At 39.8% G+C, this 22669-nt stretch overlaps 2 protein-coding genes across 2 annotated transcripts in view; both read left to right on the forward strand.

Moving 5' to 3' along the window:
- Positions 1–3617, forward strand: part of LOC140933654 (uncharacterized) — an 18388-nt gene extending 14771 nt beyond the window's left edge. Inside the window, exon 13 of the mRNA XM_073383257.1 lies at positions 567–3617. Within this exon, the coding sequence (XP_073239358.1) occupies positions 567–1931 (1365 nt within the window). The 3' untranslated portion in view covers positions 1932–3617. The remainder of the gene's footprint in view (positions 1–566) is intronic.
- Positions 3618–4496: 879 nt separating this feature from the next.
- On the forward strand, positions 4497–22264 carry LOC140933657 (maltase-glucoamylase-like). Its single transcript, XM_073383259.1, has 24 exons — positions 4497–4681; positions 6562–6753; positions 7181–7326; positions 8292–8463; positions 9030–9126; positions 9462–9574; positions 10101–10226; positions 10700–10831; positions 11541–11648; positions 11994–12056; positions 12895–13008; positions 13394–13478; positions 14448–14565; positions 15034–15167; positions 15271–15305; positions 16094–16210; positions 16476–16624; positions 16904–16988; positions 18306–18362; positions 18891–19015; positions 19205–19293; positions 19647–19696; positions 20322–20483; positions 21681–22264. The coding sequence occupies exons 1-24, from the start codon at positions 4511–4513 to the stop codon at positions 21837–21839; spliced, it is 2799 nt and encodes a 932-aa protein (XP_073239360.1). The 5' UTR covers positions 4497–4510; the 3' UTR covers positions 21840–22264.
- The last annotated feature ends 405 nt before the right edge of the window (positions 22265–22669 follow it).

The raw sequence follows: 22669 nt of genomic DNA on the forward strand, positions 1-22669 counted from the left end.
GCCACTGCAATCACCAATCTTCCTCTCTTTAGTCATTTCTTTCGATCCTTTATACGGGTACTCCTCTAGAAGAAGGCCCTTTACCTCTCGTGATTCTTAAAGTAGACCACAAATATTTTACCTAGTGCTCAATTACTGTTTCACATAAGTTGTTTGGAACGTAAGAAAACATTATTTTCATTAGAAACTGTCATTTCATGAATTCTTTATGTATTAATTAAATGTAAGATAAGCCGAAAATTGGGTTTAAAGACGTGTCAGGAAGGCAAAGATCTATTGTCCGGCTGGCACTTACAAGCACGCTTCTTTTAGGTTCGTCACCATAACCGGACAGTGACACTGTTTTTTAAAGGTATGATATATAACTGAACCCAAGATGAAATTGGTAAGATTAGCATTGAGTCCGTTTGGACCAAATTGGTAAGATTAGCAGGTATGTTGTGCCAATAAGACAGATCAATTTCACAGGATATAAAACAGCGTCGGTAAAATCAACTATAGCGGGCGCCAAACAAGAAAGAAAGGAATTTCAAAATTAACTGCTTGTTTTTTCTGAATGATTTCAGAAACCCGAGTCCAAGAAAAAATCTGGAAAATCGTCGAAATCTGCAAAGAACAAAAGCGAGATCACCATAGACCCGGAGAACATCGACTTTGACGCTTTCAACACACCCGAAATGTTAGAGGGAATGGACGACGAGCTGCGTCAATTTGTTGAGGAGCAGAGCAAAGGTGACGTCACTTCTGCTGCTACCACTAAAGCCAGTGACACTGCCGTTGTTAGTAAAGAAGTCAAAATACAAGAGTCAGTGCAAACGTTAGAAATTCCGCAAGTGGCCCAGGACGTTCCTGCCGAGAAAAGAGATGCTCATGCACCTTCTAAACCAAAGAAATTATCCAAGAAAGAGCTGGCTAAGATGCGAGCGGAACAACGTAAGGAGGAGCGAAAGAGAAGGGAAGAAGAGAAAAGATTAAAAGAAGAAGAGATGAGACTGATGAAGGAGCGAGAAGAAGAGTCGGCGAGAGCCAAGGCAGAAGCGGAAGAGAAGCAAAAGAATATTGAAGAAGAAAAGTTTAAAAGGCTGGCGGACGAAGAGGAAGCCAAAAAACAGGAAGAAGAAGCTTTGGAGAAGCTGAAAGAAGCCAAGAAAAAAGCACGCGAAGAAAGAGAGGTCAGGAGAGCTGCTGAAGCCGAAAGAAGAAGACTGGAGGTACAAAAGAAACGCGAGGAGAAAAAGAAACGAGATGAAGAGCTGAAAGAGCGAGAGAAAGAACTTGAGCAGCAGCGAATGGATCGCGAGAAGAGAATGGCGGAAATTGAAGAGGCTAGGCGAAGGAAGGAAGAGTTGGAACGTTTGGAGGAAGAGCAGCGGCGTGAAGAAGAACGAATCCGAGCGCTGCAAGAGGAGGAGGAAGAGCGACGGCTGGAGGAAGAAAAGATACGCGAGGCTGAAGAAGAGTTACGGAGAATACAGGAAGAACGAGAGTATCGTGAACAGATGAGGAGAATTGCGGAGATGCAGGAAGCAAAACTGCGGCAGGAAGAGGAAGAGAGGAGGAGGAGAGAGGAAGAGGAACGTCAACGGATGGAAGAAGAACGGCGTAAATGGGAGGAGGCGGAGCAGAGGCGAATCCAAGAGGAACAGAAACGAATTGAGATGGCGCGCAGACTGGAGGCGTTGGCGCGCATGCGCTCTGCTCAAGCGGCCGCGCGTAGGAAGGCATTGTTACTGAGACGAAGAGAGGAAAACGTAGAAAGAATGCAAAACTTGAAGCATACGCGCTGTGGACAAGGTATTACTCAAGCGTTCGTATTCACATACTATACACACATACCAAGAAAGGTGTGGGAAGTACCGATTGGGTTCAACAAGAAGAAGAAAGGATATGGATCACCAAGGAGAAAACCCGCTCCACCAAAACCTCCGTGATCGGAGGGTATAATTTAATGACAACGAATGTTCCTACTTTAGGTTTTGGTAATACAGTTAAACCTCCCCACAACGGCCAACTTGGGAACAGAGGAAAGTGGCCCTTGTAGAAAGTAAATGTATGACTGTCCGCCGAAAAAAGTAGCCGTTGTGGAGAGGTGGCTATTAGTCAAAGGGCCATTTAAGTTAAACATCTTCAGTCTACGTTATGTGAACCTAAGAGTGAAGTTTTCCCATTTAGTTTGAAGTACAATTTAAGCGAGTAGGAAAGGGAGTAGTCGTGATTCATAAGGAGCCTTAAATTAACTCCTTCTTAGTCTGTGGTGAAAGGTAGCGTATGAGTCATCGTTTTCTCATAGATACGCAGTTATCTTCGTAGGAGATTATACTGGCGTAATCCATCCCTAGCTAATGGCTTTAGATACAACCAACCATCCACAGCAGGTGTGTTTCGCTTGATGTTGTCAAGTTTAATAGAGAGACTAAGAAAGCGTTGTAGGCTTTTAATGTAGGATGTCACGACGGCGAAGTCAACGGGAACGTCAAAAAAGCAATTGGATTAATAACCAAAGCAAAATCTCTGCACGTGCATCACACTTTGTTGTACATTTCTTTGCCTTCGCCGCACGACTATGACGTAAAACGTCAAGATGTGACGTTTTGTACATTACCTCAACACACTACTACAAGTCTTTTTTCTCTTTCTAAGCATTAAAATCGAAGAGAACTCGCCCACCCCTGTCAAACTAAGCAAGTTGGAACAATCACTTTGAATTTCTAAAAGACGTTTAAAGTGACGCTTTCGCTCCTTCGCCGTAATGGTACCTTAACTTCCCAACGCTAAACATTTATCTCCTGATAGTTGTATTTTTTCACTTGTAACACTTGGTTTCTTAGTTCTTTTGTTAAGTAACTGTAAATATTCGGAAAATTATTGCAAGACGTTTTAAAATGATGTTATTTAAGGACATTGACTCATACAGTTCACCAGTCTTTGTATATAGTGACTGAAGAACACAAAAAGGCCATTGAACAGTTTATGTTAGAGTTGTACAAAATTATGAATAGGTGCAATATTTTTGATATATTTTTTCCTTGAATGAAGAATTGCTCATTTAATCATTAGAAATGTAAAACCAAAAGCAGAGAAATTCTATTTAATTTAAATAGTTTATACAATTCTACAGTGGAAGCCCAAATTACGAAAGTATGAAGCTAACAGGGAGAATGTCGGTATTAGTTACAGCATTGGTGCGATATATTGGGGCCTTATCCAATACGTTGTCTATTTTTTGTTTATACGCGAAAGAAATTTTAAAGTCAAATCTCTTTCTCGATTCTAAAGGTCCTTATTTACATTAATTCAGGCGAAATATATCGTCGTCGTTAGATCAGGTTAATTTTGGTATAAATAAATGGTCTTTTATTTGTAAAAAGGAAAAACACACGCAATGGGTAGAAAGCTATTCATCTTTGTGCTTATTCTTTCTAGATCTAGTCTACAATTTGTATGATGCAGTGCAGTGAACAAAAATTTATTTAATTTTGATGCTAGCGAAGTGTAAAGGTTATATTTTTTATAAATACGTTCGCATGAAAGGGGAAATCAAATCGGAAAAGGTATATCTATCTTGACTGAAACATTTTAAAATTAACAAATAAAACAAAAACAAATTATTTTGCAAACGTTGATGTAGTTGTCTTTTTGCGATGTCATTTTTTTGAGTAAACATGTTGGGGGTTCTCACCGTTTGTTTACTGCTTTGTAGCTCTCCAGTAAAATTGTGTTAGGAACATAAGGGCAGCATGGCCTTTCATGAAACTTTTTTGTAGTAGTGACAACCTAGTTTAACGAGTAATAAGTATTATTCCTAAGCCATTGAAAGTTCGGATTCAATTTCTTGTTCGCCGGACGGCATAACCAATTCATAACCAAATCTTCTCTGATGTACTAAAAACAGAAAAAACGTACCTGAATATTATGGTTTCAAGCTTCTGGTTATTTTGGAAACGATACTGCGTTGGCCATAGGCCATACAGTAAAATGCATTTTTAGAATCCCGACAAAAAAAGAGGCCCTGTAAACCAGGGCTTGGGCTTGGGATTTTCCGCGTCTCTTCGTACCTCCCGACTAAAGACTAGACCTTTTATACTGAGATATAATTTGTGTATGAATAGACTTCCAATGATGTTGGAGACTGTGTTTCCATGCTAGGTATATACTTTCTCACTTGTGAAATATTTTGTCACGGAAATAAATAAAAGAGAACCGTCCCCCCCACCCCCCTTCCCCACTAAGTCAGTGGTCCGATGAACTTTATAAGCTAGAATTTGTTTTTTCACGATTGCATCATACGTTTGCCAAAACAAGTTTCGCTACCCTATCTAGGTTTCGATTAATTAAAAGCACTCTTTCTTGATATATATATATATTTTTAACATGCGCTCGTGCATCTCCCAGGAAATACTGTTTACGTTTGAAGATCGCTTGTCCCTTGGTAATTGGTGGGTCACAGAGGGTCATCCAATTATTTGCATGTCACTCTACAGATCGATCGTGCCCAGTTGCAAGTGCCATCATGGCGTCTTTTATCAAGCGAGTATTCTTCATCCCTGTTGTGCTTTCTCTGATGCGCCTTGCCATCAGTAAGCATGTTGCTGATATGGACAAGATAGACTGCTACCCTGAAAAAGGAAACCAGACTCTTTGCGAGTCTCGCGGATGCACGTGGGAAAACTCAGATGCTGAGGTGATGAATTTCGAATGAATTGTTAATTTTTCCCATCCCGACAATTCATTTGCAAGAGAAAATTACTGTTATTTTTGTTCATTCAGCAAAACGTAGACTTGGTTCGTAATTTAGTGAGTCAATTAATAATAATTAGTCGTGTTTTGGTCCGACCCCGAAGCATCTCCTCCGAACTCAATCACCGCACGCAAGAAAATTACCCTGAAACCTCCGGGGGGTACTCGACAAATGTTTATAAGGGGAGGCTCCTCCCCGAGGTCCAACCCCTTACCCTTTTATATACCATTTTTCACGAACAAGGTACCCCTTTCGTATACCTTCTACTGACAAATGGTACCTCTTTCACATACCTTGTTTAGAACTCTGCATCCTTTTTAACTGCTGTATATGCCCTGTCTTTTAAATAGGAATCAATCACAAAAACGGAACGTTTTCTCGACTTTATAAAGCCATAAAATTCATCTGTTAGCCCTTTTGAGCCCTTTCACAACCCCAATCACAGATTTCCCTTCCCTTTCATATACCTGAAGCCTGAAAAAGATGCCCCTTTCGGCCGGAGCCTTCCCGTATAGGCCATAATAAGAAGTACCCCCCCCCCCCCGGGGCTGATACCCAGCTTCGAAAATGAGGAAATTCTTTCTTTAAAAGTTCGTATTGCTTGCTTCTACCGTGATGACAACTCGTCAAGACCGAATCAAACAAACTACAGAAGCCCACCCTAATGACTTGACAAATGTATAAAAGACTGCTCCTGGATTTTACTTACGACAAGTCAATGTAAACGATCGCTTTGTTGGAGAACATTTTACTGTTTACAGATAGTAGGACATTATTTACACAAAATTTGACACAGTGCAATCCTGTTTCGTACCTTTCCAAAATACTAAAGTTAATGTTCCCAATCAAAGCACTGTATCTTAACCTCTCGTAAGCTACTGCGCCCACTCTTTTCGAAAAAAAAAATCCAATATTGTTTTTTAAAGCATCCGTAAGCAAGTACGTGACAAATAGAATAATCTCCTTTTGGTGCAAAATGGATAAAGCGAAGTCACACAAGCGTTGATAAATAATGAAGGACGAGTCTAATAACAACATTACAACATCTGATTTGTATACGAGGGGGGATTTTTTTTATCGACATGTCTCGTGTTATGACTCAAAAATGGTGCACACCGATTTTCTTAGAATATGAACGTAACTGTTGGTCCTGTTTCCGGTAGACCGGTATATGCGGTCCGTCTCTGGTTTGCCAAACCAGCTTTTGGCCTTTGGGTTATCGCTTACTGGAGACTTGACTGTAATTCCGAATAGGAAAACGAATCCTTCTTGAGCAAAGCACCTGCAAAGGGTTAGTCGCACGAAAACAAAGCAACCTATGCTGTGCGGCTTACAGGCATGCTACAGGGCTGAGCCACTCAAACTAAAGAAAACTCCATTGGTGACAAGTGAGAACATCAAAAGGCTTGTGTTGTCCCTCCACACAGTGTTAATAACCGAATGATTTTCTTGGTTACAGGGCTGGTTCTCCAGAGAGGGTAGCTTTATTTTTTCTCCGCCTAGAAGATTAGCGGGTGCTTGGAATCTGTATTTATTGTCATGCCTTCGAGAGGGTTTTAACTCTAAAAAAATGCGGTCTTATCTCGAGAGGAGAATATTTTATAGAAATGGATGGTTGATAGAGAAGGGAAGGACCTCACGGAAAGCACGTTACCTGAATAAGCAGGTTGGGTGCTGATATTTCGCCTTGTTCCCCTCTCGGATAATGTCGGATTAAAATGCGAGTTTATTAAAAGCGACAAAGTCCTATACCTTATCCCTTAAGGGTAAAAGCATTTTCCAGCGAAGTGGGATAATGAATGTTGTGATGACTTTATCTGCAGGGCGTTCCTTCATGCTTCTTTCCGGAATCGTACAGTGGTGGCTACAAAATCGAAGGAGAAGTGAGGAACACAAACCTAGGTCACCAAGCTACCCTCAAACGCCGCTCGGCTGTTACAACCATATATGGGCAGGACATCAATATCGTCACTCTTGACGTTGAGTTTCAAACAAACAATCGCGTGAGATTTAAGGTAGCCGTAGAACTTTATTAATTTCCACTGCTTTTAATGTTGTTGATGTTATTATCCTTCAAGCGGCGGGAAAACTAGGCGCGGCCTTCGCTACTTTGCACATTTTCTTATTTGCCATCTTACTGCTGCTTTATCGTCCCCTGGCGAATTCATTACCTAGCCTACATCGTTATTTACTACGCGTATAGCGTCCACTGATATACCCTATCAATGTAACTGCCTTCATATTTCTCAGCTCAAACTCTTCAATACTTAACTTATAGACTCTGGTTAAATTTCTAGCAAATTCTATTTTCCGAGAAGTGAACACATCTGTTCATTGAACACAATTAAAGGTTTTCTTTTAATGAAAGTCCTGTATTTAGAAACCCCTACAAACAACAAGCTCCACTGAAAAGATAAAGTTATATGAAATGTTTTGTTTCAGCTTTATGACTCAAAAGAGAAGAGGTATGAAGTACCAGTTCCGATGCCATCTGCGACATCGAAAGCTTCGGACCCAAAGTACAAAGTTGAGTTCAAGGCTGATCCCTTCTCCCTGAAAATAGTGCGGAAAGAAAACGGTGCTATATTGTAAGTAAGCCACGTTTGTCCACTAATGAAGGATTGGCCTGATCAGCTCTTTTTTTCAGTTTTATTACTTTAATTGTTGGCATTGCGTACAACTTGCTTAGTTTCTATCCGAACCCGCTCCCCCCCATCTGCCCCAGGTGTTTTAGACATTGTCTGTCTGCAAGAGAGAATGATCTCTTGCTGTTTGCTAGCGTCAAGAGCCATTATGGCTCTTGCTAGCGTTTATTTCTGGTAGAATCAGTACTTTCTTTTATCACATAATATCCATAAGAGAAACAAGAAATTCTGTCACTTTCATTTCGTTTCTAGAGCAATCGCCTTTCCCTGGATAATAAGATGAAGTGAGTGATTTCATTCGACTGTTGTGTAACCAAAATGCTATCCTGAAGCAAGTGTTCTGGCCAATTGTTTCGTTCCTTACCCTCGTCCTCCTTGCTCCTTTGCTCGCCGGGGCGACGCCGGGGCGCAAAGTGTCTTGGAAAGGATGTTGGCTAGTCCCTAGGCCTCATTATTCCGCGCGGCCTATGCGTTTCGGGTCACTTCGTCCGACGAGTTTTTTTCTCTTGTCCGTTTGTCTAGGCTACGTCATCGAAATGCATTGAACGAGAACTGGCCTGTTAAAACGCCGCACAGGAACTATGCAAGGAAGGAGGTAGTCTGCATAACAGACACTTTATGAGCCAAGCCAAGCGAACGCGGCATTTCGCGCGAAATGCCGCGTTTGCCTCGCTTGGCTCATAGAGAGCCTGTTTTGCAGGCTAGGAAAAAGGACTTATTCTGAGGCAGAAGGCGCAGATTATTCAGTAACCAATCAGATCTCAAATCAAGACGTTAAGCGCGCAAAAAATGTGCCGGAGTCATCTTCAGTCGGATTTTCTTGTGACTGCATAGGTGAGAAAATGGCGCGAGATAGTCCAGCCAGCCATAAACCAAAACTCCTCTTAATTATATTACTTTATCTATAGATGGGATTCCTCTGTTGGCGTGTTCATATTCGAAGATCAGTTCATCCAGATCTCGACCCAGCCTCCCTCATCATATGTGTACGGGTTTGGTGAACAGGAGCATGAGTCATTTAAGCGCAACCTCTCAGCTTGGGAAGTACTTCCTATTTTCGCCAGAGACCAGTTTCCATTTGTAAGTGCCGTAAAATAATTCGTAACTAAAAGCAACTCCTCGTCAAGAGATTCGGTCGATATTTCTCCCTTATATAAATTGAATTAATTTCAGTAGTTGAATTAATTTATTAATTACAACTGAATCCTGTATTAGCAGATCTAATATTAAAGCAAACACCCTGTATTAGTTGGACACCAACTAATAAAGGAGCAAGACAAAAATTTGTTTCCCATATTTTAGTTACTACGAACCTGCATTAAGCGGGCACCGCCGATGGTCCGCCGTTGGCTACCCCTTGATGCAGGTTTCAGTGTATTTAATCTATTCTTCAGTTTAAGTTTGAGTCTCCATTTCTCCATCTTGTAATCTGTCTTCGCCCTTGTAACTGTGTCATTCAGACAATTTGTTCACGTAGCATAATTTTCTTTATATTTCTCCTCCTTTTGCCACTCAGCGCCGGCCACAGGTCCGTCTCTCTTGGGGCTGAAAGTGTAGTAAAAAACCAAGTGCTCTTTGTATCACTTAAATATACATTTTAGGTGTTCCTTTCTCGATTACTATATAAAATTAAATTACCTCTACAGGCTGGAGGGAACTTGTACGGACATCATCCTTTTTATACATGTATGGAGAATGACGGAAAAGCGCACGGAGTTCTGCTTATGAACAGTAACGCTATGGGTAAGTAACACAACAAAGCTTCCCCAGTAAAAAAAAAAATAAAGGCGCTACGAAAATTGTGATGTTCGATATGTCAGTGATATAATTTCTAATAACAAAAAATGTCAGCGGGTAACAGAGCACTGTTACCTCGGCTCTGACGTAATAGATTATGCCCGCTGCTCAGATTCGCTAAGCGACGTTTGGCGGGAAACAGTTTTACATATGTCAAATAACTACATGGAAACCTAGAGGAGCGCGCTGTTGGGGAAAATATAAATCCAGTTATATAACAAGAACGATTGACTCTAGTCACCATGTTAAACAAGAAGACTGTCTTGTTTTACTCCTTGTAGATGTTGCCTTGCAACCTAAGCCAGCCATAACATACCGTACAATTGGCGGGATTCTTGATTTTTACGTTTTCCTTGGACCTAACCCTGAAGATGTCGTGAAACAGTATACAGAGGTATAAGAATATTTCAGTAACTTTATGATCGTTGTCATCACAGCGCTTGGACAGTTCAAAAGGAATTATTGGCTTCAGTTCTTTATTGCTTATTAGTGTTGTCAATGGTGACGCTTAACCGATACCTGCGAACATACTGCTAAGTAAAACCAATTGTCAAAAAAAATCATTTCGCTGTAAATCAGCGATGTAGTTTGTCAATTTTATTGAGTATAGAATTCGGTCTGTCACCTCTAGTTTCTCCTATGTTTCTCCTTTTTTCCTTCTTCTCTCATAACAGTCATTCAGGTGAAGGTTTCTTGCGTGTAACCTTATCAAGTAGCCTTTTCCGGACACAACACCACATCACTGTACATGAGATTAATTTCTGCTTGGAGTTTTGATGCTATGATGCAATGTAATAACAATGTTTCACACTCCTATTATTTCTACTGTATTTGTATAATCGTTGTTGCAAGAGTGACGATATTTTCAAATCGCGAAAAATCTACGACATGTTACTTTCACTCCACATTTTTTTTTTCAGACTATAGGCCGCACGTTTTTGCCACCATATTGGTCTCTCGGATTCCAGTTGTCCCGCTGGGGCTATAACAAGATTGAGACTGTGAAGGGGCTGGTAGCGAACATGAGCAAACACAACTTACCACAGGTATGAAGCTAACGTTTTCTCAACCTCGTCCCCAGGGTTCTCTCCTAGGTTGACGTTTTCTTTTCCTTTCGACCACAGAGTTTCTATTAATTACACCTTGTACCCTTGTAGCTCTTCCTGTGAATGTGCCCTGCGGGAAGGGTACTCTCTATCATGGGCTATACGGAGATGCTCCGCCTGAAACGAGAGGGGTATCTCACTGAGTTTCAGAGAGGGTAGCGATTTTAGTAGTTGAAGTATATGAAAAGGTAGGGAAATCTGTCAATTCGGTCTGTTAAAGGACCTCAAATATATGCCTGTGAAAAGACAATATCACTTTCGGTTTAGTTATTTGTCCATACGGTAATTTAAAAAAACCTGTGATTACCTTTGGTTTTGATTTTGGGATGTTGAAAACCAAATCCTCTTACTAACACCTAAATATATATTTCTGGAGAGTCTCTGTCAATTACATTTTTTTCTGCCATTTTCAGGATGTGCAGTTTGGTGACATTGACTATATGATAAGAATGAAAGACTTCACTTATGATCCTGTTAACTTCAAAGGATTACCTGACTTTGTTCGCTCAATAAGGAAAGACGGCTTACGTTACATAATAATTCTGGTTAGTATAATATTTTGTCTTTCCATTGAGAAAAATGTAGAAGAAAAATTACTGTCTCCTTTTGTTTTCTCCTTTTATTTTCCGAAGCCCATAACGAAACAAACACAAAAGTTTCGCAACGTCATCTAAACTGTTCTATGATAAGCAAACTGACATCCTTTGTGTGCAATAACGTTATATATGTATCTTTTTGTATTCACGGGGCAGCTATCATAAAAACTTCGAGATAAAGGCGAAATAATGATTAAAAGCAAGCTGTTATACTGAGCAAAGAATAGAAAGGAAAACAAAGGGAAAGACAAGGTTTCAAGGAGTTTAAACTGACCTAAACTACAGGTACCGAACCACGCTTGATTTCGACTGAAACCGCTGACCATCAACCTGAGAGCTGTCTAGGTAAAAGCTTCGCATAAAGCAAGAAGCAATTGACGACTTAACAGCTTAAACAAAGCACCGAACCGTGTTGTTGTTGTTGTTGTTGTTGTTGTTGTTGTTTAAAAAATATTTTGAAATCTTCTGTTTTAACTGGCGATGATAGGCTAGTGTCGTATCTGTAGACTGGGTAGTGGGATATGACCTAAAATGTATGTAAGTGTAATGCAGTAAGCGTTTTAGCCAGGTAAAAAAAGAATTCTCTCCGTTTAGTAGATTAGAAAGACCAACATAAATATCTACTAACATTTTATCATTATCTTTTTTTTTCACCAAGGATCCCGCTATTGGAGCAAATGATACTGGCTATCGCCCTTATGACTGGGGAAATGAGTTAAACGTGTTTATTAAGGATGGCGACACGGGGGAGAACCTTTTTGGAAAGGTAACGGTTATCTTAAAATTTCTCTGGGTATGAATTGAATAAGGGAGGAGAAATAGCGTTATAAATATATATAAATACGTATGTATGGGGTTCCGTCTGATGTGCGTCACACAATGATCAGCTTCTTCTTGGTTTTGATATCACTTAGTTGGAAAGCTATTCATTATTCACGTGCGCTCTCAGTACGTGTACTGACTTCTGAGAATAATTCGAACGAACTCAATAATTGTTTTCCTCTCATTGTAACAAAACTAAATAAATCGTCCGTTTCAATTACATGTAACTTACGCATGTATTGGGTTAGGATTAATTAAGATCGTTTAGCGGTATTGTGATCTGTTTTAGGTGTGGCCAACATATGAAAATGTTAAAATCGACGAAAGTTTGCCATGGGACGAAAAAACAAGGGTTAGTGATTATTAGTAAATTAATAACTATTTAAAGGTCGCAGATCAATGTTTCTTCGTGCTCCTGATTCTTGGTCGAATTGGAATGAAATGTTGGTTTTTGAGAAGAGGGGAAAACCGGAGAACACGGAGAAAAACTTCCCGGAGCAAAAGGAGAAAACGAGCAACAAACTTAACATACATTTGGCGTCAGCGCCAAGAGAACCCAGGCCACATTGGTGGGAAGCGACTGCTGTCACCACTGCGCCACACTTGCTCCTAAGTTGTAGGTGCATAGATCTTCTTCTGTACTCTCCTCTCTCATGACGGGTTGTTGCTGACAAACCTGACTAAGAACTAGTTAAGAATGACTTTTTGAACAAAACAATGGAGACGAACTAGCACCGAACCACTGGAATTCATCAAGTTAAAATGAATACGTTTAAGTTCCTATGAAATACACTTAATTTATTTCTCGCCTCTTCTTATTTTAGGCGTTTAGTCTGTAGGTAGTTATTTACTACGGAACTGTTAAAGCACTGCTGAGCTCAGGATGGTCATCACTGCAACTGAAGTTCAAAATGTTGTAACACGCCCTGGTAACATTAGTCAAGAACATCCGCCCTGGATGAACCCAAAGCCCATTAAAAAATTGTTATTAAGAGTATAGTCGTATTAGCGTAATAATTACTTGGAAGAGTTTTCCGGCCCCATCTAACATAAGTTCCTTTGACATCCTGTACAACATGTGAATTGCCTGCCTTGCTTTGTCATGGTCAGCTTTTGTCGTGTGAGGTGGAGTGACTCGATAAAGTAACATATTTCACCCATCTTTTATATTTTGTTATTTCTTTTTCTAGCTATATCGTCAGTATGCTACATTTCTAGACTTTTTCCACCCAAACATCAGCACCTATTGGGGTAATCTTATTCAAGACTTCTACAAAACAATCGAGTTTGATGGCCTGTGGATTGTAAGTGCAACACTTACTGTTTTTTGATCTCCTAGTCGATCTTACGAGACCTGGGCCGGGTTGTTAAAAAAGCTGGGGAAAGATAACCCAGGGCTACTGCGAGATGTGAATTCAGATATGAGAGCTTAAGAAGAAAGTTCCACTATAAGAGGATACTCGAGAGAAATTAGAGAGCGAAATTTACCGGGAAAATGCTTTTGAATAAAGGAAAAAGTAATCGGGATTTGAATTCATTTTTAACACCGGGTTAGCGCTAATCAGCCTTCCAAACTGAACCTTTTCAACCTGCTTTTATTTGCGTTTAGAAGCATGGCAATTTTATTTATTGCTAAATCGCCTAAGAATTAGTTTCCCTAAAACACTAAACTAAGCTACTTTCTCCAAGGACATGAACGAGCCAGCTAACTTTGTGAAGGGAAGAGTAAACGGCTGTAGTAAAAACAAGTGGGACTATCCTCCTTATAAACCAAGTGAGTATTGATGCTTTCATGCGAGTAATCGAACACTTGGGAGAAATCAACAACTAGAGCTAAAACCTAAAAAGCTTTTCAAAGTAATCATGCTATAAGCTCTTCAAGGGGTTGCCGCTCTTATCAAGAGTGGAGACTAGGTTGTATTAGGCTCAACGCATCAAGCTTCAGCTTCTGGTGGTGGGGTTTGAGCTTTCCTGTATTTTCTTGCTAAGAACTGGAGAACGTTTTCCTGACACTGTAGCTTTCCACCCAGAGATCATACTGACGAACAACTCCTGGGCGTTAAGATATGTATCCTGAGTATTGTAGGCGCGGTGATTAACTCACTTCTTGATTCCAGACCGAAGTTGTACATAAATCGCTACCGTCGATACAGAACTGAATAAAAGCCTAAAGATACCCCGCGATGAAATAACCTACTATTTAGGTGGGAGTGGTAAGAGGCTAGTAATACTGCTGAAAAAATCAAGTTGCAGAAACCGTAATAAGATCTTGGCCGTTTGAGCCTTATCTTGCTTCAGTGTGCCCCTACTTACCTAACTACCCTATCTACCTACCTCCTACCTATCCACTACCCAGTCACTTACTTACCCACCCATACACCCACCCACCCACCTTATTCTACCTTACTTGCCTAGATCGTTTACATGTAACTTCGCCAAATGCATGGGCGAATTTGTGCTGGATATGTTTTTTAAACTTCTGAGAAACCTTCATTCATCATCTAGTTATCATCCTCGAAGCCCTTCTATAGCATAAAGACGAACACGAGAAGAATATTGTGTCAAAAAGGCCAGGAGTTTCTTTTGCAGTTTGTGTTGAAGGGCGTTGGAGTTACCATAACAGAGCGTACAAATATTAACATCATACATCATGTGTTCCTCTTTATGTTAGACGGTAAAGGTAAATGTTTGCCCGCGTTTTACTCAGATGGGTAACACATCTCTCTTCTTTGCATCTATTCAGGAATCATTGGAAACATCATGGCAGAGAAGACTGTTTGTATGAACGCGCGGCAGACAGATAATTTACATTATAATGTACACAGCCTGTATGGCTGGAGTCAGTCACGAGTTACACTTGAGTAAGTTTCTAGTGTAGCTTGATGTTCTGTGGTCGATTTTATTTTACGTGTAATTTGTTCTATGAGTCGATGTATTGTTAGGACAGTTTCGCTGTCGGTGATAAGCAGACCTACTACAGATTGTACTGGGCTTTATCTTTCATGTTACAAGTTGAACAAAAAGTTTTTTACTGTGTTTTAGTATATTTGACCATATTGACCATACAGCAAAGAGCTGGACCCTCTGTATCTGAAATATTTCCTCAATTAAATGTTTTTCAAGGAACTCTTACTTTAGAATGTATACTTAGCGGAGGATATACTCGAGGGTCGCCCTTTTTAAGCATACCAAGTAACCAGGCCTTAAATATGTGACAAAATTCCGTTCTTGATAGGACCCAGATGGGGTTAGAAAGCGAGGAAACGGTGAAGGATTTTTTACCATCCAATTTTCTGACAACTAATTGAGTACCAACATTGTTGTTTTAGAGCGGCCAGGAAAAGTACAGGAAAACGCAGTCTTGTGATTTCAAGGTCAACTTTTCCCAGCAGTGGAAAATATGCAGGGCACTGGCTGGGAGATAACAATGCCTCATGGGATCAGCTATATGCGTCAATCATCGGTGAGTGACATAGTGTCATGTATGTGTGCTGCAAAGTTTTACTTTCTAAACTTGCCTGACTCTTGCCTCTGGTTCTAATTCAACCATTTTTTCCATTTTGTAGGGATGCTTGAATTCAATCTCTTTGGAGTTCCCTACGTAAGTAAGGCACTTGAAAGTCACTTGAGGTGTAAGTCGCCACTTTTCGCGTGTTTACTGTTAGTCTTCTATGGGCTATGTCTGATTTCCCCGAAAATCCAAGGTCTGCCTGAGATATTTAACATGAAAGGGTGGCATAGGTGTAACTCAGAAAAAGGGAAGAGAAATTAAACATCGGAGCCGTGTATGAAGACTTTTGTATTAAGAAGAAGTCCGCATGAAAGAAAACTCAAAGCAGATCTGTCTCACAAAGGACGTTCTGAGTCTTGTTAGACCTCTCGTTGGCCTTGCAAATAACAAAACACAAAGCGCTGAGGTAGGTAAAGTTTAAATGCAGTAGAAACATTGATTTATGGTGATTGCCTCTCCTTTTTACATGCAGTCATAGATTAGAGTCAGCAGGCTCTATTGTGCTCGCGGCTACTATATTGTGAGACAAACGATATTCCTCTTTGCTTTCGTCGAGTGACATCCTTGTTAGCACGCCCGCTTGGTTTAAACCCTCACTTCATATACCGTATTTACTTGATTAAGGACCGCCCTCTAAAAAGCGTCGCATTTGGGACAAAAAAAGTTAGTAAGAGGCACTGCTCCGATGCAATCATAACCAGAAGACGTTTCTGTTACTTACTGAAAATGATAATACCGGTGAAAAACAATTCTTTGTCACGTTTAACTTTCAATTAAAACCCGCTCTCAAATAAGCGCCACATTTGTGTCAAAAGGATCAAACGCCGTTACGCTTATTCGATTGAATAAGGTATTCAGTATTCTCGTCCTTAAAATAGGTTGGAGCAGACGTCTGTGGATACTTTAACCATCCTACCAGTGAAATGTGCCTTCGATGGACTCAGCTTGGGGCATTTTACCCTTTCTTCAGAAACCACAATGGGTTTGGATATGAGGTAAGGTAAGATTCAATCGACCCTCGAAACTCGTCACCACTCAGGTCTGGGTAGTGCTGTTAAATTGATGAAGTAAATTTTCAACTAATCAGAAGCACTACCCAGATCTGGGTAATGCACGCCATCAGGTGAATAGAATTTAGCGGTGCGAAAAGTTGGCTGTTTTCTCAGACTAGATCAACTCCTTGCCATTTGTTTTATTATCTACTGCTTTTGATCACTTGCCTTATCTAACAACTAAAGACGCGGAAATAATCCTTTCTAGGCACAAGATCCAACGGCATTTGGGGATGAATTTGTAAGCAAGGCCCGCAAGGTGCTGCATACACGCTATTGGCTAATACCTTTTCTGTACACGCTGTTCTACGAGGCAAAGGTGTATGGATCCACAGTGGTCCGATCTCTGATGCATGAGTAAGTAGTCTTACTGCCAATATAACATTTCCCCTAATTAGCCAAAAAAGATGTCATTTCGTCAAATACTAAAAAAAACATTACGATGTGAAAATATGCCTGCAAAGAGGTTTCATTTGGATGGTCACCAGGATTTTTGTTTTGTCCACAAATGACGGCATGGACAGCGGAAACCAATCGTAAGCGTCTGTTGTAGGGAGGTGCCAGGCTTATAAAGGTGACTTTTAGAAGAGAACTGAGAGTTTTATGATTTAATGAAATATATCTATCGTTCGTCAGATTCCCAGAAGATAAAACTACGTGGGACATCGACCGACAGTTCCTCTGGGGATCAATTTTGCTTATTTCACCTGTTTTGGATGAGGTATAGTTCATAGTTGTAATTCAGCTCAAGTTCATACTAATCCCTGCAAATTTATTTGAAAGACGGAGAGGCTAGGTTTCCGAGAACGAGATTTTCTGAATACGAAGTAGTATAAGCGCGTGAACCAGCCGTCATTTTGGCGGGAAATCTGGGATAGCCCTCGTCATTCTACTTCGCTACCGCGAACGTCTCCTCTACTAACTATGAGAGTATGTCGTAGTGGCGGAAACAAGTTATCAAATGTTAGAGGTTTCATCCTTTTGTGCGTTATTATGCACAAAAATCCACACAACAGGTCATTCTGGGCCACAGAGATGGAGCAAAGATCTTTCCTTGGATGAAGATAAATGGGAAAAAATATTCACCTCCCTAAAAACCGTCTGTAGAGAGACCAAATTAAAGGAATTTCAATATAAATTAATCCACCGAATTGTAGTCACCAAAAAGGAACTTTACCGCTATGGAATCAAGGAAGATGATGAATGTATATATTGTGGTGAAAAAGACTCTATTAATCATACTTTTAGAGATTGTCATTTCGTCAAGATTTTCATTCAACGGGTTATCAACTGGTTCAATATAGAAAACAAGATCAATTTCAACCCATCTAGCGAAGAAAGACTGTTCGGCATCCTCTCGGACTTACATGAAAAGGTACTAGTAAGGAAATTCAATTATACCATGTTGTTTATGAGATACTACATCTACGCCAACAAACTACACAACAAACCAATTCTCCTCCAAGACTTCGTTGGTAAAATGATAATTAAATACAGAATTGAAAAGCTATAAAATAGACATGAAAAATAACTCCTCTGACCTACTAACTATTTTTTTTTTGTGTGTGTGTTTTTGTGGGTGTGTGTGTGCGTGTGATGTACTAGAATTGTAAGTAGTGTAACCATTGTAATTATTAGTAGTACGAGCATCGTATGGATGGTATTGTCAGTATAGCCAATATTGTAAATAGTGCAAGTATAGTGAATATTGTTAGTAGTATTTAGTTTCAGTAGTGTTTAGTACTGTAAACATTTAATATATGTCTGTAAGGCAAAAATAAATAAAAAAAAAAAAATAAAAAAAATTCCTTTTGTGCTTGGGAGAAGGCTTTTAAAACATCTGTCATTAAAAACAACCGTGCTAATTTTTTGGGGAAAAAGCACAATGGAGGTTTAAGGCGGTGCATATTTTATCAGATCTCGTCCTCGAATCTAAAGGTGTCTATTTTATGTCTTATTTTCTTTTCTTTTACTTGCATCCGAGTTTCTCTTTTTTATTGAAATGTAGGTGATAATTTGCCACCCTCTTTTTGTTTAGGGCAAAACTAGCGTGGAGGTATATTTTCCAGAAGCTCGTTGGTACGATTATTACACAGTAAGTACTTGCAGAAAAGCCGAAAAGTTAAAAAAACATAAGACAATATAAACGCATCCTGTTTCAATATTCCTCTTTTTTCTTAATTATCTCTTTTAAGTTATACTGAAATACTAGTCGTTGGCCTGATGTTGTGGTTTTGTGGCTCCCTTTTCATAATAATGAGAAGACCATACTGAGGAGATTAAGCCGGGCGCTGACGAGTTTCTAGCGTTATTATGTAAATCATGTTGCTATTATGCTGACTAATTTTTTTTTTTAAAGAATGATTTTCTTAAGAAAAGGAAGGAGGTTTGTATCAAAACAAGGTCAACCTCAGCCTCACTTTCACTCAGATGCTAGGGTGTACTATGCACATAGTTGGCCATAGTTGAAAAAAAAGGTCCATTCTGTTCAAGTCAGGGGAACTGTTTGACGACACAAGACTGCAGGGAGTCGGAGGAGGAATGGCTGCGTCAGCTTATCCCATAAATTAGTATCCATTTCCAACGAAAGACCTCTACATTCCTAACGGCAGTGTTTCCACAGGGTAAAGAGGTGAGCAGCCGTAAAGAATATGTGTCAGTGGACGCTCCTCTTGATCACATACCTCTTCATATACGCGGTGGTTACATTCTTCCCATTCAGGAACCTGCCAATAACACTGTATTCAGGTAAATTTTAAAACCATGAGCACTGAAACAAACTCATAAAAGAGTTGAAGAGAGACAAGTAACACTTGACTTAAATACACTGAGGTGAGAAAAGAGTTCTGCAGACCTTAGTTAAGAAGCTTTTTTAATTCCAAAGTAGGCTGTAAAGGGGTGTCTCGAATTAAAAACTGACTTTCATTTTTGTTGCAGCCGTAAGAAACCGATGGGTCTGATTGTTGCTCTTGGAGATAATAAAAAAGCTGAGGGAGAACTCTTCTGGGATGATGGAGAGTCCATTGGTAAGCTGATACGCAATATCCCCTTTTTTTTTTCAAGCAGATCTCTATATGATAATAAGGTGGCATAACAAGCTATTATCAGTTGGCAAGAGCCATAATTATGGCTCTTGCAGTTGGTTATTGGTAAAGAGCAGTGTATCAGTGTTCCGTGTCGCTTGCGATCTCTTGATCCCGCCCTGTTAAGTAACCAAACAGGACGTGTGTATGTGAGATTATACCAAGAGAAGTCAAACGTTTTTTTCTCTCATATCGACCCGTGGTCTAATGTTCAAAGTATTCGGCCCCCCTGCTAAAGTCAGACAAATGGGTGCTGCCATTTAGCCATCTGTATTAATTACTTTTTTTTTCCTTAGACACCGTGGAAAATGAGAAATATCTGCTCGTCCAGTTTTCCAGTGATGAGGTGAGGACGGATTCAATTACTTGCCACGACTTCTGTCGACAATATATGTCCAAACGTATGTTATTTATTCCCCTTCTCATTTCTGTCGGTTACTATTGCGCTGAAAAATGATTCCTTTTTTCTGTTATCTACGATAAAATAAAGCTCAGAGAGAAAACTGAGACAGAGGAAATCTTAGGGCATTGGCCTGGTTATGTGAATTTCACTTAAGTTATTTTTAGGCTTGTACTTAAACGGAAGTCTAATTCCTCGGACGTTCGCAGTGTTTGATCGATTGTTTGAAATGTCATCAAGTGCACGCGCGACTGCCTCAAAGAAAACAGTGCAGAATATTGTAATGGCGACTGTTGAATTCTCTCTTGAGAACACTGAATAAAAGTTTGCGGTCTTTTGCCAAAACCAACTTCCTATTAACCAACTTCCGATTAATTCAGGCCTTTAATTTTTCTAAAAATAACTTTGGTGAAATTCACATATCCTAAGAGCTAGACTGGGCGTTTCCCTCTCTTTCCCATTAATTATTATCCCTTCATTAAGCCAGGAGCCGATAAAGCACAATATTTCGGCTCTTAGTGTCGGTTTCAGAGCTATTGTATTTTACTTAGTTCGATTGTTATCCTTTTAGTCTGGACTAAAGTTCTCTGTTGTGAAGAAGGGATACACAGACTCAAATCTTCCCAACTTTGGCTTTGTATCAGTGTATGGACTTGATACTGAAGGAATCGAGTCGCTGAATATCGATGGCAAAGATATGAAAACAAAATCAAGCTTCGATAAAGACAACAAGGTAAGCGATATTCGTCTCTTTTTTAAACCCTTTTAGTCCTAAGAGTGGTCCACATTAACTTTCTCTTAACAATATCAAAACGTCATCAAGAAAAAAGATAATGAGAATTAATAAACTGATCACAGAGGGTAAAATGCGTTGATCTTTTATCCAGTTCTCCCAACTTATTTCTCCAAGATCAGTCTGGAATTATAATACATGGATATTGGGACTTAAAGGGTTAAGCAGTTAGAGCGGTTTTCATTTGAGTGTCGAAAAGGAATTGGTTTTGCACTTTCTACACGATGCGATTGGCTTAAAAGATTCGCGCCACCTTTTCATCCAATCAGAAGTAAAACCAAAGCCAATTGTGACGCGCTCGCATGCATTTTCCCGCGCTTTGCGTCAGCCTCATGTAATTACTTCGAGTTTTGATTGGTTCAATGTATTGTCTGTGTCCTATGTGATTGGCCAGAGTAATTACTTTGGTTTTGGTTTTACGACACTCAAACGAAAACCACTCTATGAACTTTATCAAAACGCATTCATTGGAACGCGTTTAATCACGTCCAGAATGCATTGCAAACCAGAGCTCTGTCGCGAAAATAGAAGTGCTGAGATATGCTGCAAACTAATTTTACAAGAACAAACCATTTTTAAATGTTCAATTGATGTCGTTAGCAGCGATTGTTGAAGTTTTACATCTTGGTGTTTTTTTTTTTTTACAGGGGCCTGATTCAGTAATTTTTGTCAGGGGGTGGGGAGAGGGCACACTATAGAAACCATTACTTCCCATCCTTCTATGCGGTCATAAATTAGACCCATGTTAAGACCCACACTGTCTTGATACGCTCTGCACATTAGAGATATTCTACTCAGGAAAGACCCAGCTTTGAAATTGCCTTCTCTTGTCTTGAGTGCTTAAATAACTTTGTCCAGATTTCATCAAATTGATCATGTCCCATGGTTGCAAGGCAACGTCCAGTTGCAACGCAAGTTTTACTTTAAAAGCTATGAGAAGTTGTTTGCGACTTTTCGGGGTTCAGTTCCATGGCTGTTAGTTAAGAGCTTAAAAGATTCTCTGGTCTAACGGATATATTACAGGGGTCGTGGCCAATCCTTCTGGATGCGCCACGGCCTTGGACGTGCAATGCTTGAATAGAGTAGGTCTTAGATCAACGAGTAAAGTGGTTTTATTTAGTTCTCCCTCATTGACAGGTTTTGAAAATTACAGAACTCTCACTGAGCATCAGCGAGGCGCACAGTTTCGAGTGGACCCTTGCTTCACCGAAGGGGACTGGAAGCAAACTACAAACACTGGCCGTTGCATCGCTCTTAATACCTCTAATTGTTAGTTTCGCTTTCATGAAAGAATGAGTTGTGTGCCGGATCATAACACGTGGGATTTGGAAAGAATACCGCATCGCTGTATTCTTAAGGTTTATCAAACTAAAGACTGTGAGATATGCGCCATTAAAATCGGAAGTTATGGTTTTAATATTAGGGGTGATAAATTAATCGTTGTTTTTAGCGCGAGTTCACAATACATAATTTTACACCGATATGAAATGAGAGAATTTCCATGGCAACGTTCCGAATCATTTAATTGACATGATGGCCTCAAGGTTACGTTGCGAATTAAAATGTCAGGGCATTAAACGACGTTGTAGACAACGTAAACACACGAAAAAGGAAAATTTGTTAACAGCAAGAAAGATTCTCACGAGTATTCTTGTCGAAAAATTCAGAAAATTGTGAATTTTAAAATGTAGTTTAAACTTGTGGAGTTCCCAATATAGGGGAGCGTAATTTGTCACCCAGGATAGTTAATAATAAGTAATAAAGTGGTGATTCTCACTTGTCGTTTTGTCGTACAGAGTTGTGACAAAGGTCACCTGAAATCGTCATTAATTTTACTATTGACAGCATACATCATGTATTTTGAAGTCAGAAAAGATCATGATTCTAACAGATTTTATATTGAGCCTTAATATTTTACACAGGGGAATCTGGAACAACCCCGATTTTTAGTTCTGTATATCGATATGTAGTAACAAAAAACCAGAGAGACAGAACAGAAGAGGCAAGTAATTGCAAAGGGTAGTCAATAGGTTTTTCGGGATTTGGGATTTCCCTTTTTTCGGGCTCTGGATTCGGGATTTTAAAGCAAAATCGGGGCGGGATTCGGGATTGGAAGTTTACGCGAG

Source organism: Porites lutea, chromosome 4 (assembly GCF_958299795.1).
Source record: "Porites lutea chromosome 4, jaPorLute2.1, whole genome shotgun sequence".
In the NCBI taxonomy this organism is placed as follows: Eukaryota; Metazoa; Cnidaria; class Anthozoa; order Scleractinia; family Poritidae; genus Porites; species Porites lutea.

Excerpts from the sequence above, each read along its gene's own strand:
- LOC140933657 (XM_073383259.1), top strand. The coding sequence starts at position 4,511 with ATGGCGTCTTTTATCAAGCGAGTATTCTTCATCCCTGTTGTGCTTTCT. Across the intron at positions 13,479-14,447 it reads CTATCCTCCTTATAAACCAA|GAATCATTGGAAACATCATG; the intron begins GTGAGTATTGAT and ends GCATCTATTCAG. Across the intron at positions 20,484-21,680 it reads GCTTCGATAAAGACAACAAG|GTTTTGAAAATTACAGAACT; the intron begins GTAAGCGATATT and ends CCTCATTGACAG.